General features: G+C 44.3%; 1 protein-coding gene across 2 annotated transcripts in view; it reads right to left on the bottom strand.

Moving 5' to 3' along the window:
• The window catches only part of LOC131223924 (E3 ubiquitin-protein ligase listerin), a 172,841-nt gene that overhangs the window by 146,565 nt on the left and 9,508 nt on the right, over window positions 1-16,768 (bottom strand). For both annotated transcript variants that reach the window (XM_058219514.1, XM_058219513.1), the window contains one exon: window positions 13,612-13,674. In XM_058219514.1, coding sequence (XP_058075497.1) covers window positions 13,612-13,674 — 63 coding nt within the window. The remainder of the gene's footprint in view (window positions 1-13,611; window positions 13,675-16,768) is intronic.

The raw sequence follows: 16,768 nt of genomic DNA, 5'->3' as shown, positions 1-16,768 counted from the left end.
TGGATTCTTCATCAGACGTGATCCTTGCGTCCGTGACGATGAGTTTCCTTGGGGTGAGTCGATCCTCTTAAGTACTTTTTCCCTTTCTCCATTCGAGTTCTGACACCTTCTCTTGTTCTTTTGGCAGTTCACCCCTTGCTTCCTGAAGGTGCACCGTGATATTATGCACTTGCGGAAGGAAGCGTGGGAGAGCGAGAATAAACTCTTACAAAAGGGAGTTAAAGCCAAACAATTCCGCATTGCTGCCGAGGATTCTAAAGCTGCGGCCGTTACGACTGACCAAGCTCGCTCTACCGCGGATGCTCAAGCTTCAGATATGGCGGCCGAGCTGGAGGCGACAAAGAAGCTTCTCGCCGAGGCTTCTGATAGGTTGGCTCGATGGGAGGCCGACAATGGGGAGCTAAAGGCAAAACTCGAGAAGGCTGAGATAGAGGCTCAGGCGGCCATCTCCTCAGCTTGCGTGGATGCCGTCAAGGAATTCAAGTCCTCTAAAGAATATTTGGAAGACAGGGATGCCTTGTACCAGATGGCATTCATGAAGTGCATCGAAGAAGTTAACGAGGCCTATCCTGAATTAGACCTCTCTGGCTTCGAAGATGCTAGCTCTGAATCTGAGGCCCCTGCTAAAGACGTGCCTTCTAAGCACCCCCCACCCCCTCGAGGCTTAAAGACGAGCCCCTTTAGTACCTTCAATTTTTGTGGATTTTAATGTAATACGCTCCTTGGAGCTTTATCAATACAATTTCACTTTTTCGCATTGCGCTTGTATGTGAATTTGTCTAAGTAGATAAATCGGATCAAGTAGTTAGATCGGATCTTGGGAAGAGGGTCGATCCGTCGAAAACCTTAGTTGTGGTAACCATCGGAGGTTTGCTCTTTCTTTCGAGATCCGATCAGTCAACTTGGTTTTTTTCCTTTTTTACCAAGGAGAATCCTTAATAGTATTCCGCTTACTATGTAAGTGCTAGTAGTGTGGAAATCAACCACCACTTGGTGGGTCGGCACATTGATAGGGGTTATTCTTCCCAGTTGGCTTGGGAAGCCCTCTGTAGATCTTTTCGACGAATGGTTGTCCATAGGCGCAGAGTAAGAAACAGAATGTAGGATTTTATTGCACTAACTCAAACCGGATTAGTATACAGTAAACCATGTAATCGGTATGAATCGGTTCCTTAGGGATGGTAGATCTTGAGATGTTCAGCATTCCATGAGTGAGTTAGGAGCTGACCTTCCGGATCTTCAAGACAGTACAATCCAGGTTGGCTTGTACTTGTCACCACGTAAGGTCCTTCCTAGTTAGGGCCTAAGGTTCCTGAGCCAAGTTCCTTAGTGTTTTGGAAGGTTCTTCGAAGGACTAAGTCCCCAGCTCGGAACCTCCTAACTTTTACCCTGGCGTTGTAGAAACGTGCTACTTGTTGTTGTCGGATTGCAGTCCGGATCCGAGCTTGTTCTCTTCTTTCCTCAAGAAGATCGAGATCTAAAGCCATTAACTCGGAGTTCTGTTGTTCGTCGAAGGACTCAGTCCAAGTAGTTGGTACCCTGATTTCTACTGGGGTAACGGCTTCGGCTCCGAAGGCTAAAGAAAAAGGAGTTTCCCCAGTGACTGTCTGGGCTGTAGTTCGATATGTCCAAAGAACATTGGGGAGTTCTTTTGGCCATGTTCCCTTGGACTTTTCGAGCTCAGTCCGAAGATGGTGTTTGATGATCTTCTTGACTGCTTCTACCTGCCCACTAGCCCGCGGATGCCGGGGCGAGGAATAAACATTCTGGATCATGAGGTTTTCGCACATTCCTCGGAATTGTTTGTTGTTGAACTGCTTCCCGATATCAGAGACAATCGTGAGGGGAATACCAAACATGCACACGATGTTTTTCCAAACGAAGTCTGTTATCTTCTGCTCAGTAATCTTTGCTAGAGGCTCGGCTTCGACCCACTTTGTAAAATAGCAAACTTGGTCTTGCCTTTACTCGTCGGGAGGGGACCGATGATGTTGATGCCCCATTGGGCGAACAGCCATGGCACGGCCATGGGGGTCAGTTCTTCGAGAGGTTGTCGAGGTATGTTTGTGAAGAGCTGGCATTTATCGCATTTACGGGTATACTGCCGAGCATCAGCTTGAATGGTCGGCCAACAGTACACCTGCCGAATGACCTTATGGGATGGGCGCTAGAGTGGTTTCCGCAAATACCTTCACGGGTTTCCCTTAAGACGTACGCTGTTGCATCCGGCCGGAGACATTTGAGATAAGGGAGGTAGAACCCTTTTTTATATAAGATGTCATTGACCATGGTGTAACGAGTTGCCTTAGTCCGTAGCTTGCGCGCTTCCATTCGATCTTCAGGTAGCTTATCCTCCTTGGGGAAATCGATAATTGGATCCATCCAAGTTGACTCCGAGCTTACCAAAAGAGCTATAGCAAGGTCAAATTCGTTAATGCTCAGTTTGGTGAGGAATTCAATCGGAATTGATTTTGGGATATCATCTTCATCCGTGGTAGCTAACTTTGCTAACATATCAGCCTTGGAGTTCTCTGCTCGAGGAACCAGGCCGACGTTGCACTTCTGGAATCTACCGATTAATTCCTTAGCTTTCCGTAGGTATGCTTTCATGCGTTCCTTCTTGGCTTGGTATTCCTCGGCTATTTGATTGATGACCAGTTGTGAATCGCTTAAGACTTCAAGGTATTGGGCTCCCATAGCCGCTGCCAACCTTAGTCCAGCGAGCAGGGCTTCATATTCTGTTGCATTGTTGGAGGCTTGGAAACCAAATCTTAAGGCATATTGCATACATACATGATCTGGAGTATCCGTGACTATCCCGGCCCCGCTGGATTTAGAGTTGGTTAAGCCATTAACATATAACGTCCATCTGGGCAGGTCAAGATCAGCCCGAGAACCGAACATTTGTTCGGGCGGAACAAGTTCTGACCCGGGTAGAACGTTCAGGTCGCCCTGAACGGTCGGATCGGAACTTTGTTCAGATCGATGTCGGCCTGGATGATCATATCAGAATTTTCCTCAAACTGAGGGTTCAGCTCGGATCCTTGTTCGAGTGTTGGGGTAAGCTCGACGATGAAGTCAGCCACTGCTTGACCTTTAATAGTTGTTTGGGGTCGATACTTGATGTCAAACTCACTTAGTTCGATTGCCCACTTGGTTGGCCTTCCCGAAGCTTCGGGTTTTTGCAGCACTTGGCGAAGAGGTTGATCTGTCAAGACGATGATGGTAGGGGCCTGGAAGTATGGTCGCAATCGTCGAGAGGAAACGACCAGTGCCAACGCCAACTTTTCTAAGTCTGGATATCTCGTTTCGGCTAACACCAAGGCCTTACTCACGTAGTACACCGGGAGTTGCTTCCCTTCGTGCTCCCTAATCAAGGTCGAGCTGATCGTTGCATTCAAACCAATCAAATACAAGAGCAGCAATTCTCCTTGTTCGGGTTTAGAGAGCAATGGTGGCGACCCCAAGTATCGCTTGAGTTCTTGAAATGTCCTATCTAGTCTACGACTTGCTTCCCTTTCAACTGTTTGAAGAATGGGAGGCATTTGTCTGTAGCTCGGGATACAAAGCGATTGAGAGCGGCAATCCTTCTTGTAAGGCGCTAGACATCTTTCGTTGTTTCTGGTGACTTCATGTCGAGCAGTGCTTTAATCTTTTCAGGGTTCACTTCGATTCCTCGCTGGTTGACCAAAAAACCGAGGAATTTTCCCGAGCTAACCCTGAAAGCACATTTATTTGGATTCAGCTTCATCTGATATTCCCGAAGAACCAGGAACATTTCCTCGAGATCAGAGACATGATCCGTGGCTTTAACGCTCTTGACGAGCATATCGTCCACGTAGACTTCCATTGTCCGCCCAATCTGACGTGCGAATATCTTGTTGACGAGGCGCTGATAAGTAGCTCCGACATTTTTTAATCTGAATGGCATAACTCGGTAACAATAAAGGCCTTTGTTAGTGACAAAGGTTGTTTTTCACTTGTCATATGGATGCATTACAATCTGATTATAGCTAGAATAGGCATCCATAAAACTTAGTAGCTCGTGCCTTGCCGTACTGTCGACAAGCTGATCAATTCGAGGGAGAGGAAAACTATCTTTGGGACAGGCCTTATTCAAGTCAGTGTAGTCAACACATGCCCGCCATTTCCCGTTGGACTTTTTAACCCAAACGATATTGGCTATCTAGTCGGGGTAGTAAACCTCTTCGATGAAACCAACTTTGAGGAGCTTGTCGACTTCTCCAATTACTGCGTATCACTCAGGGTCGAGCGGTCTGCGCTTCTGTCAAATTGGTCGGTGATCGGGATCAACATTCAACCGATGAACAATGATTTTCGGGTCGATGTCAGGCATATCTTCATGGGACCATGCGAAGATGTCCGCATATTGTCGAAGGAGGTGTATAATCCTGTCCCGCAGCGGAGATGTCAGAGACGACCCGACCTAAACCGTTCTAGATGGATCGGAACTATCGAGTGGAATGGGAACGAGGTCCTCCACAGGACAGCCCCTCTCTCCAGAGTCTTCTCGAGGGTCCAACGAGGCAATGGTCATCGTCTGATGCGAAGCCCTTAGTGCCATCGTGTAGCACTGTCGAGCTTCATGTTGGTCTCCTCTGACCAACCCGACGCCTTGATCGGTTGGGAACTTCATCGCCAAGTGATAGGTCGAGACTACCGCTCGCAGGGCATTGAGAGAGGGTCGGCCTAGGATTGCATCGTAGACAGACGAGTAGTCCACCACCAAAAAGTCGATCATTGTGGTTACATGGTTCTGTCCGTCTCCGGTGGTGAGTGGGAGTTGTATTAATCCTTCGAGTATGACTCTACACCTGAGAATCCGAGCAAAGGAGTTCTGACGGCTCGAAGTCGGGATCGACCTAATCCCATCTTGTCGAACGCTTGTGCAAAGAGGATGTCAGCCGAGGATCCGGTATCCACGAGAAGTCGGAATACCTTGCGGTTGGCTATGGTCATCGTGACCACGAGCGCATCGTTGTGCGGATGGTGGACTCCTCGAGTGTCTTCTTCAGTAAAGGTCAAGCTGCAAGTTTCTATTTTTTGTTCTTTTGAAGGCCTGGTGGTGGAAAGGACTTCTCATTCCGATTAGGGGTAACCGATGCTCCTTGTGTGGGCTCTCCGAGCTCGGTTCGAATCTCCTCCTCCGGCAAGACCTCCGAAGATGGTGCGGATTTCCCCAGTTGGTTCATTATTGATGGGTAGCTCGTCTTTTGAGGCAACCCGATCTCCTTGATGACTGACATGTTTGCCAAGGTGTCTGCTGCGGATGAGCGCTTCGATCACTTGTTTGAGGTCGAAACAGTCGCTCGTTGAACGACCATGATCCCGATGAAAATGCCAGTATTTATTTTCTCCTTTTACCAGGATCAGATTTCAACTTGCTCAGCCACTTGAGGATGCGTTTGTCCTGGATCTCCATCAAGACTTGTTCGGGCGTCTTGTTAAGAGGAGTGTACGTCTTGAACTTGTTGTCGGGCCGCTTGCTCGGACGCTAATTATCTCGCGATCGGTCGTCCATCCTCTTCTTGCTCCCACTGGCCGAGCTGGGTTCTACCTTTGGTTGCTCTTCTTTACCCATCGTTCCTTTGCCCTGGACAACCTTTCGTAGGATAGAGGCTTCCTCGGCATTGGAATATTTTTGCGACCTATTCAATAGATCGGCCGTCATCGTTGGCGGGCTCTTATCCAGCGAGGAGAAATTTGGGATCCCTTAATCCTCACATTTTTGCGGTCAGAGCAAGTTCTTCGGAGTGCTTCCGTACTTGCATCGCTTTTAGATTGAAGCGCTTGATGTAATCTTTCAGCAGTTCTCCTTCTTTTTGGACGACGTGGAGAAGGTGAGAGGCTGGTTTGAGTCTTTCATTTCCTCCGATGAAGCTCGTGACGATAACCTGACCGAGTTGGGAGAACAAGCTAATTGAGTTCGGCTTCAGTTGCTTGAACCACAGTTGGGCAGCTCCGGTTAAGGTTAAGGAGAATGTTCGGCACATTACTGCAGTGGACGCGTTGTGGAGCTCCATCCAGACCCTAAAGGACTCCAAGTGATCGGACAGATCAATAGCTCCCGAGAAGGGAGTGATTTGTGGCATTCGGAACCGGTCCGTCAGTCACGCCTGCATAATATCAGCAGTGAACGGAGGCTCGATTTCCTCCATTATAGCTTCCATTGGAGTTGGAGCATTTAGACGGTAGGCTTGTCGTATGTTTCCAATTTGACCTCGCAAGTCCTTGAGCTCAGCTTCACACGGTTCGCCGCTTTCAGCCATAGTCTCAATCGGAGCTTTGTCGCGCTTCTTTCGGTCCAACTCATGGCGTAGATCGGAAGCGGGTAAAGCTGCAGTCCCAGAAACATGAGAAGGGGTTGGCCTGGTCGACCCGAGCTGCTGACTTCTCTGAGAGGCGGCGAGCTTGTTGGAAGGCTGAGGAGGATTGTGGCCTACTTGTTTGGCTTCCGGGGCAATCCTCTGCACTTGTTGGGGCTATAGTTGTTCCAACAACTGCCTCATGGAGTTCATGTTATTATTCAGCATTTCGACCTGTTGTTCAAGGGAGTTCAACCGTCCTCCTCTGTTGCGAGATCGCTGAGCTTGCCTGGTGGGACCGGAGTCAGCCTGCTGTTCGGAGGTGGAGCCCTAGTGACTATCAGGCTGCTCAGGTCGTGTAAGATCAGGCGCAACAGGGGAGACTCGAGTTTTCTTCTTCCCTCTAGCCATCACAGTTTATCTTGGTAAAGCAGGAAACGGCTTTGACGTCTTGTCCCACAGACGGCGCCAAATTGTTGATGCAGTATTCTGGTGGACACTTCTTAGACCCTTGGGTGCCTGCACATGAAACAAACAAGGAAAACCCTGGCTTATGCAGGGGACCCTCCGATGCCAAAGTCAGGAATCTGGGTTTTTGTAGAAATGATCTCAAAGGAAAAGAGTCATCAGTCTATAAGAGTTTTTGGGTCGTATTTTTGTGTGTACCTTTCACCGTTTAAAGGTTTCCCTATTTATAATAGAGGCAAGATCACACAGTTGAACGATCTTGTTTGTTGGAGGGAAGATCGCATTGTTGGAGATCTTTTCTGTTTAAGACTCCATATCTGGAAGATAATCCCAAGATCTTCAACGTCCGAGATCTCTGGGATTCTGACCCTATCCCCCGAGATCTCAAGAGAGATCTCCAAGTTGTTTGCTTCGGATAGGATCGGACGTCAGTCAAAAGCCAATAAACCCGCCCGACCCATAGATAGGGTCGAACAGTATAGTCAGATAGCGCCTTGGAGACGGACAATACTAAGCTATCAGTAGGTCGGTATCGTTCTGATGATAATACTAACCAAGCAAGCTTGTGATGTCCTTGTGATCATTGACTCCAGTAGTTCTTAGCTTCCTTTGCAGGGCCTGACAACCCTATTGTCCTTGTGATCATTGACTCCAGTAGTTCTTAGCTTCCTTTGCAGGGCCTGACAACCCTATTAAGTTGTTCTTCGAGAAAGCTCGTCGGAGGTCATACCGACCTATGGTCGTCCCGATCTATGGTCGTGCCGACCTATCCTATGCTCGGCTCTGCTCTGACCGCAATTACCCTTTTGAGTAGCTCGGCTCATCGGTTTGTGCTGGTTGATGGTTCAACCTGCTTTCATGGGTCATCCCATTTTTTCCACAACAGTGCCTATGCTAAATTGGAAGTTTTACCCTTCCATCAATCCTAGTTTTAATTGATTTATGTCATTTCTTAGCATGCGGCCATGTGATTTAGGTTCAATCAGATTTTATTTCCTATTGTTTACTCTTAATTACTTGGTAGGTTAGCATCTTTTGTTAATTGAATTACTTTATGAACTCTTTCATAATCTCTATGTTGCATGCTAGCATTAAATCATGTGTTCTGCATCACCCCGGCATTAAATTAAACTTTCTGATATATTTATCTCATGCCCTAGTCTTTGCTCAATCACTCTCTCAAACTTTCATATTAAGGGTTATAAGTTACAATCCCATGATAGATAATGCAGCTCTATATGTCTCCTTTATTCTTCTAAATAGGTAAAATTAATACAGGGGCATTTTCACATAGGGCTTGAGTGGGGTCGCCTGTTGGATGCAGGGGCACACTCGGGGTGGGTGACCCATGCGATTTGGGGCCCACGGGGGAGGTCTCGTGTTCGAGACTCCTTACCAAGGGTGATTAATGCGCATTTCACACCGGGCTCGAGTGGGGTAGCCCGTGGGATACGGGGACACACTCAGGGTGGGCGGCCCATGCGATTTGGGGCCCACGAAGGGGGTTCGGACGAGGTCCTAACCCATGAGATGTGGGGCCTGGGCTATGAGATAAAGGGATTAATTCGCCATACTCTAACAGTTCGAGCTTTTAGAGCAAGTGGTTAATTGTCCTGCATCAAATTGGTATCAAAGCGTGAGGCCTCGTGTTTGAGACTCCTCACCGGAGGTGATTAATGCAGGGGCATTTTCACACTGGGCTTGAGTGGGGTCGCCTGTTGGATGCAGGGGCACACTCGGGGTAGGTGACCCATGCGATTTGGGGCCCACGGGGGAGGTCTCGTGTTCGAGACTCCTTACCAGGGGTGATTAATGCGCATTTCACACCAGGCTCGAGTGGGGTAGCCCGTGAGATGCGGGGACACACTCGGGGTGGGCAACCCATGTGATTTGGAGCCCACGAAGGGGGTTCGACCAAGGTCCTAACCCATGAAATGTGGGGCCTGGGCTATGAGATAAAGGGATTAATTCACCATACTGTAACAGTTCGAGCTTTTAGAGCAAGTGGTTAATTGTCCTGCATCAAACATGGTACTTTTCCTCCATTTTATTAGCATTTTCTTTGACCATACAATCTTATTGGACAACTTTTTAAACCAAAATAACCCAGTAACTCTTCATACACTTCTAAACCTCTATTGGTATACCATCTGCTCTTAGGGCCTTTCTTATTTTCATTTTTCTTAAAGCTTATTTCACTTCTCATTTGAGTTTATGACTCCTGTCCGTATGCTCTTAGAGTCGTCGTTATTTAACAAATTGTAAAAATAGCTTTGCCACCTTTCATTGACCTCATTGTCCTCGACTAGTATCCTCCAGTCATCTCTCTTAATGCCCTTCCTCTCTTACATTTTTTACAAATTTGAAGACATCTTTCTCACCTTCTCTTGTCGACAATCTATTGTACAGATAACCATAAGCCTTAAGTTTAGCCTCACAACTTTCTTAGCAATCTTTTTGGCATTTTTATTTGTACAAAAAAAATTCCATTTCTAGTCCCTTGTCAGGCATTGAAACATGAACATTTCTCATTAATGACTTTTGTAAATGTTCATTCCAACACCTAGTTTCCTTATATGAGTGGCTTTGCCCGATATATGCTCCTAAAATATTTTTTGCCACTTTCCTAATGCACTCAACCCTCTCATTCCACACAACATTAACTACTTCTTCGATATTCCACTTTCCTTCCATCAATTTATTTTTAAATCATATTGTTTCCTCTCCTATTAAATTCCACCGCCTCGATTTTTTGGCAACTATTAATTCCACTCCCTTTCTTTCATCTCTTTGCATAAGCATCCATGGCCATTAGCCTAAGTTGCGCAATCAAACTCCCTACTAGTATAATCGTAAAGTCCTTAGATATGGACCATTTGTCTTCGGTCTTCTAAGTAGAAAGATATATATTTGTCTTGTATATAATGCACTTTTGAAAGGTATTAAATATTCATCTCTTTGTAAAGTATGTATTTGCCACAGCTAGATTGTATGTCATAGCGAAATCAAGGATAGCATCCCCCATCTCATTTCTTCTCCCAAAACCATAACCCTCCATGTGCCGTCTCATATCCCCTATTTTCTTTTCCTACATGATCATTTGAGTCTCCTCATACAATTGTCCTCTCTCCGTTCGGAATTCCTTACATTAGTCCATCCATAGCCACCTAGAATTGTCCCTTGATTTTGTCCTCTAATCTTACCTGCAGCGAGTGTTTGTAGTATTGGCATCGTTACATGTATCATTGACTGATGGAAACATTGGGGAAACAGAGGAAATAGTGGAATTTCTCACTAAAATTCCGGGAGATGCTAAAATACATATATTTGCATATTTAAGAATCAAATAATGGCAAATAAGATGCATATTTGCATATTTAGGAATCAAATAATAAGTTTCCTTTTAAAGGGGCCTAAAAGCATGCATCATTAACTCGATGAAACATAGGGGAAATGGTGGATCCATCCATGCACATACATACAAACAAACACACAAGCATGATCCATCCATATATCCATACATGCATGAACACCCACCCAAACAACCACAACCACACCCACACACCCATCCATCCATGCATACATCCATGATCCATCCATCCATGCATGCATGCATATACACATACAAAAATGCATTTCACCATACAACCATGTACACATAAAAAAATTGAAATGGAATTTTTTTTAATAAACAGATTTTTGGCAATTTCGATACATTGGTGATATTATTGAAATATCACTGCTACATTGGCGATGCAAGCGACACGTGGAATTTACATGGTCGAAAATATTGGCGATAAATTGGCAATACTTAGCGATATATTGCAGATACATAGAATTTCCGATACCATCAGTCTTATTGGTATTCCCGAGCTGGAGATATCGATAATATCAGGGATACTCTAAACAATGCTTGCAGCACATATGTGGTAATAGCATTAATAACTCCTATCTCAACACAGGTTTTGTTAATTAAATCTTATCATTTACTCTGTTGACATCTACAACTATACCCTTTAAAACTTTATCTACCACCATCCCTACCCCATCTCTACTATTGTCCTTTCCTCAATACTAAAGTTTTTTTTTTAAGATACAACAATTTATTAGAAACTCGCGAAAACAAGGAGAAAGCATACCTTTTTTCTTCTTCTTTTTCTTTTTTTTTCTTTTTTTCTTTTTTTGAGAGGCAACAATGATTTTATTGAAAAGCCGCAAAAGCGGGCAAAGAACACAACCCCCAACCAGCAAAAATCAATAACGAGAACCGCCCACCGCGGACTTAACACGAGCTGCCCAGCAAGACACAAAACTCTTCACTTTACAAACGACATCCATTGTACCCACATTCTCATTCCTAAAGCATCGCCCATTATGAGCGCCCCGTAAAGCCCAAAAAACAGCCATTAAAAGCAAACACCAAATAGCCTTCCCGGATTTGCCAACTCCTCCACCATGCCACGCCCAAATTAGCTCGCTTACAGACTTAGGCATAACCCAAGCAATTTACATGACGTTGAAGAAGTCGTTTGAAATACTACGAGCAAAGGAGCAATAATGGATGAAAAGATGATCGATCAACTCCCCATCTGTCATACACATTACATTCGGGAGGATAAAAGACCTGCTCAACAGATCATCCACCGTGAGAATTCTCCCCCTTTCGAGAAGCCAAACAAAAACTGCCACCCTAGGGGGAACTCCATAGAACCAAAAATGGAAAGGGTGAGGTGGGTTGAGCTAGGGAGGAGCCTCCGAAATCAATTGAAAGAGTCTTCACTGAGAACTTCCCCAAACGATGTTGTGCCCAAAACATCGAGTCTTCTTCAAGAGTCACCAGCCTAGCATTATTGAGGTTCATAAAATCAACAAACTCATCATTCTCACCAACCATCAACTTCCTTGGGCAAGGTGGAGACCAAACAACCAATCCCACAATGATGGAGAAGCAGACCGCCACTGTAACAAATCTGCCAGGTGCGAGGCGAGCAATCCTTGAAAAGAGATGTTGAAGAGCATGGCTGCTACGCCAAGGGTTAATCCAAAAACGAATCTGATTCCCCCTAGCAAGCCTGAAGGAAATCCCTCACCTAACTAGATGTTCAATACTCACTACCGCTTTCCAAACTTCCAATGCTCTATAAAGTGAGTGATGCCTCACGAACCATCCACCCTCTTGCGTACCATATTTGCCCGCTATCACCTGTCTGCAAAGCTTGCCTTCCTCCACCCCAAAACACCATATCCATTTCCCGACGAGGGTTAAATTCATATCCCCTAAAGGCTTTATGCGAGCCCCACCTACATTAATTGGTTTGTAAACCTCCTCCCACCTTAGAAGATGAAACTTCCTTTTATCATTGACACCTTCCCATAGGAAATTCCTTCTCATCTTGTCCAGCTTCTCCAACACTGACTTGGGACACTTAAACAGGTATAGGAAATAAATGGGCATATTAGAGAATGCCGTCTTTAAGAGGGTTAGCCGGCCACCCATGGATAAATAATGACACTTCCACACCGCCAACTTCCTTTCAATTCTTTCAATCACCCTGTCGCAAAGATGCTTGGCTGGTTTCCTAATGCGTAACGGCAACCCCAAATACTAGGAAGGGAAGGTACCAATTTTACAGTCGAAGATATTAGCGAAGCGATGTAGTTCAACCCCATCTACATGCACTCCAAGCAATTCAGATTTGGCCACGTTAATCTTCAAACCCGAGATAGCTTCAAAACAAACCAGGATTTTCCAAAGATTATCCACCAAGTCCTCCTTGGCTTCACAAAACATACGCGTTTCATCCACATACTGAAGATGAGAGAACTATCTACCGACCCCCGGGATATCAATCCAATAAACAACGCATTCGCAACACCTTTGGAGAGCATACCACTAAGGGCCTCCCCCACAAGTATGCTGAAAGCAGATCTCCCTGCCTCAGCCCTCTAGAAGCTTTGAAGAAGCCTCTCAATGACCCATTGACCAATATAGAGAAGACGCGGATTCGACACATGCTCTAATTCACCCCCTCCATTTCTTACCAAAACACAACCGATCAAGTGTGTAATCTAAAAATTCCCAATTCACATGATCATACACCTTTTTTGTATCCAAATTACAAACGAACCTTGTTTTCCTGTCCCTATATCTAGAGTTGATACATTCATGAGCCACTAAGGCACTATCCAGGATTTTCCAGCCTGCAACAAAAGCCCCTTGAGTCTCAGAAATAACACTAGACAAAGCCACCCTAATCTTGGACGCGAGAATCTTAGCCAGGATCTTGGAAGGGACCCCATTTAAATAGATTGGTCTGAAGCCCTTTAATTTATCCGCCCCTTCCACTTTGGGGATGAGAGCAATAAAAGAATCTCCTAACTCATAAGAAAGGCAACTCCTTTCCCAAAAGTTCGCAAGAAAGTCCATTTTTTGAGCTTTTATTTCAAAAGTTACAATTACATCATGTGTGATGACGATGACGATGGTGATGATATGTGCATCCTATAATTATGTGACAAGTATGTTGAACACTACACAACTACAATTAGAAGTACTAGCGATGAATGCTACTTATAAGGAATTACTTCGAGCAAATCTAAGCGTTCGAAAGCAAATCATGAGCACAAGTGCTAGAAAGAAATGGTTTTCCATGATTGGAACTTTTTTAAAAAAAATATGTGTGTTTGCGGGTGTGTTGTGGGTGAATACTTGGTTTGAGGAATAGTGAACAAAAAGATGCATTATGGGTTGGAATTGATTGTTCGCCAAAAGCAACTTGCACTATTTGAACTATGTAGCAGTAAGGCACAATATTACCTTTGTTGTAGGATCCTTCCTACCAAGCCTCTTCAAGTGTTGTGCCACTTCACCATCCACATCCTGCATCGCAGAATTGGTTGAGGGGTAAACATAAGAGATTGTGCTTATAGTAGAACAATCAAAATGTTGAAGGACAAATGAGAGAAAAATGTACAACCGGAGACTTCAGGTAATACTAAGGCCTTTTTGGATTGCGAATTACATCAATAATGTATTGTAAAAGTGCCATCATTATGATTTTACAACGTTTGTTTAAATGCATAATTCAGCAGCCAAATGCAGACATGATAGGAGATAGGTAAAAGAATTTGTTATCATTACAACTTTACATTGTATTGCAGTGGAAATCTCCTATCCAAACATGCACATCAGTGTATTTTTCATTATGATTTGATATTGAAGTAATGTAGAAGATTTTACCATGCCTATTCAAACACAAGAATTGTTGGTCAAATTACTTGTTTCAGCGGATGGGTATTGTACTTTGTAATCATTCCACTTTTACAATACATTACCAATGTTAATTTGCAATCCCAACAGGTCCCAAGAGACTTTTGCACCTTTTACACTCGATCGTAAAGACGACAAAAGCGAAATACGACTAAGAATATATATGTTCTTGGTAAAACAAAAATGCCCTTTTACACAGCTATTTTATCCAATATGCAAGTTATGCATGGACATGTGTTGGTGTCAACAACAAGACATGAGATGCTGACGTGGAAACCCCAGCAACATGATATGCCTACATTGTACAAAATACTAAAAAACTGGATCCATTGAAATGGTAAAATATGAAAAACATAGAAAGATCATTTAAACAGTCTTTTGGAAACAAGAAACGATAAAGAAATATTAGGTTTTGTCCAAACAGCTGACTCATGTCTGACAAGTGTGTACAGCATGCAACTTATAAATCAGAGGTGGTCTTCATTACATTGGTTATAAAATTAGATGGGACTGTCCAAACAGTCCACCATCTCCAAATAAACAACTGAAAATCATGCTTAAGAGCGTTAGAAGCATAACATGAGCTCTACAAACATATGATGGTAACTGCTTAAAAGAATGGACTATGGAGTTACATTAGAAAGAAAATTGACATTTTTTTGAATGATAATGGTTGTTTTATTAAAATTAAAAAGAAGAAAAGGCCAAACGGAACAAAACTACAAGCAAAGACAGTGAGAAGTCCCCAAGGAAACAAGGCCTAGCCGCCTAGGCCTCCCCCCAACTGTTCTAAATTTGCTCCCAAGATAGACCCACAAAGATATTAAGCCTTCTGTCCAGCTAACTACTCTTCCCCAACACATTTAGAAAGTAATCAAAAAAAAAAAAAAAAAACTACCTAAATCTAAATAACTGTGACAGAGTACCAGTGAGAACCAAGAAAGGCATGCCAACAAATTTTTGGAATTGGCACCATAATTGAACACAATCAAGCATGATTTGGTGGATTATCACCCACTACATTGAAAAAATAAAATTAAAGAAGAAGAAGAAGAAATTAAAAACAAAGCGAAGATGATTTCACCCTTTTCAGATTTTCTCCAAAATGATCCATTCCCCTTCAGTTCATCGAATCCCACTTGAATCATGGATTTTGATCCCCACATATGCCTTTACGTAGTCTAACATGAGATTCAAAGCTTCCTCTAGGGTTAGAAGGAAGAAAAGGGGGAAATGAGAAAAACTTGAGTAAAAAAAAAAAAGCAGACTTCATGACCATATCAGCCAACAAGGGTACAGTGCCGTAAGAGATTTTTCAGTCCCCACTTCACTTCTTAAAAGCATGCATCATCCATTGCTGATATGGACCAAAAGGCCAAATCAATCCGTATCAGCCGATTTTCTGAATATGTTACTGTCCCTTCTCTCTTTATCCAAGCACAAAACCTATGCCTAGGAACAAGCCCAAACAAAAAAGAAAGAAGGAGAAAAAAAAAAAGGCATCTTCTTCAAATCTTCGATAGTCTGATCATGCGTACTCATACAGGTTGTTGGTCTGTATTGAAGGCTCACTTTTACCTCCTCATCTCCTGACTCTTCTTCAAATCTTCAATAGTCAGATTGTGTGGAAATTTGTATTACCGCATGTCAATGCCACTCTTACTCAGTAAGTACTCATACAGGTTGTTGGTCTGACCACATCATATGCTGTCTAGCTTCATCTTGACCACCTTTAATCACCAGTCTCAAGCTTAAGCCTCTTCAGTGTGGCTCTTCCTCCATCTCTAACTACTTCCGCAGCCTCAAGAGCATTTGTGACAGCTCAATCATACCAATTGTGCTTTCTTTCATGTAGACAAATTAAATTGGGTACGGCATAGCTCTCGGGTCTATTGATGCCTTCCCCTATTGAGGTTACCTGCCATTCTTATTTAGCAAGAAGCTTGAGCACAACAGCACTCTACCATATAGCCTAGTCAAGCTTCAGATCTTATTGCTCAGCATGGTTGTGGTGCAGGTTGCGATGGTGATGGTCGCTTAGATGGTTATAGTGGCCCGAATCTCAATGCTCAGTAGGACGGCCATAGTGGTGGCTGTGGTATTAGACAATGTGATGATTTGGCTAAAGGTCGTGGTGGCTGAACTGGTGTTCATGCTCTCTTTCGAGGTAATATACAGCATGGTAAGGGGTGGCAATGGACCAGGAAGCCTGGCCCTATCAGGCAAAGGACCTGGGCCCCTAAACTTGGCCCGAGGGCTGGGCCCGGGCCGGAAATATAGGCCCATGTCCGGGCTTCAGCTAGCACAGGCCAATGATGAATAGCCCAGCCCTGCAACCGATTGTGCTCAATCATACAGATTGTGATTTCTTTCATGCAGACAAATTAAATTGGGAATGGCATTGCTCTCGTGTCTATCGATGCCTACCTCTATTGAGTTTACCTGTCGTTCTTATTTAGCAGGAAGCTTATGCTCAACAGCACTGCCTTACAGCCTAGTCAGGCTTCAGGTCTTATTCCTCAACATGGTTGTGGTGGAGGTTGCAATGGCGGCGATCACTTAGATGGTTATAGTGGCCCAAATCTCAATGCTCAGTTGGCCGTAGTGATGGCTGTGTTACTGGACAATGTGATGATTTGGCTAGAGATCATGGTGGCTGAGCTGGTGTTCATGCTCTCTTTCGAGGTACTATACAACATGGTTA

Source organism: Magnolia sinica, chromosome 13, assembly GCF_029962835.1.
Source record: "Magnolia sinica isolate HGM2019 chromosome 13, MsV1, whole genome shotgun sequence".
Classification (NCBI taxonomy): Eukaryota; Viridiplantae; Streptophyta; class Magnoliopsida; order Magnoliales; family Magnoliaceae; genus Magnolia; species Magnolia sinica.
Note: the sequence above shows the minus strand (reverse complement) of the source record. Positions and strands in the feature narration are given on the sequence as shown.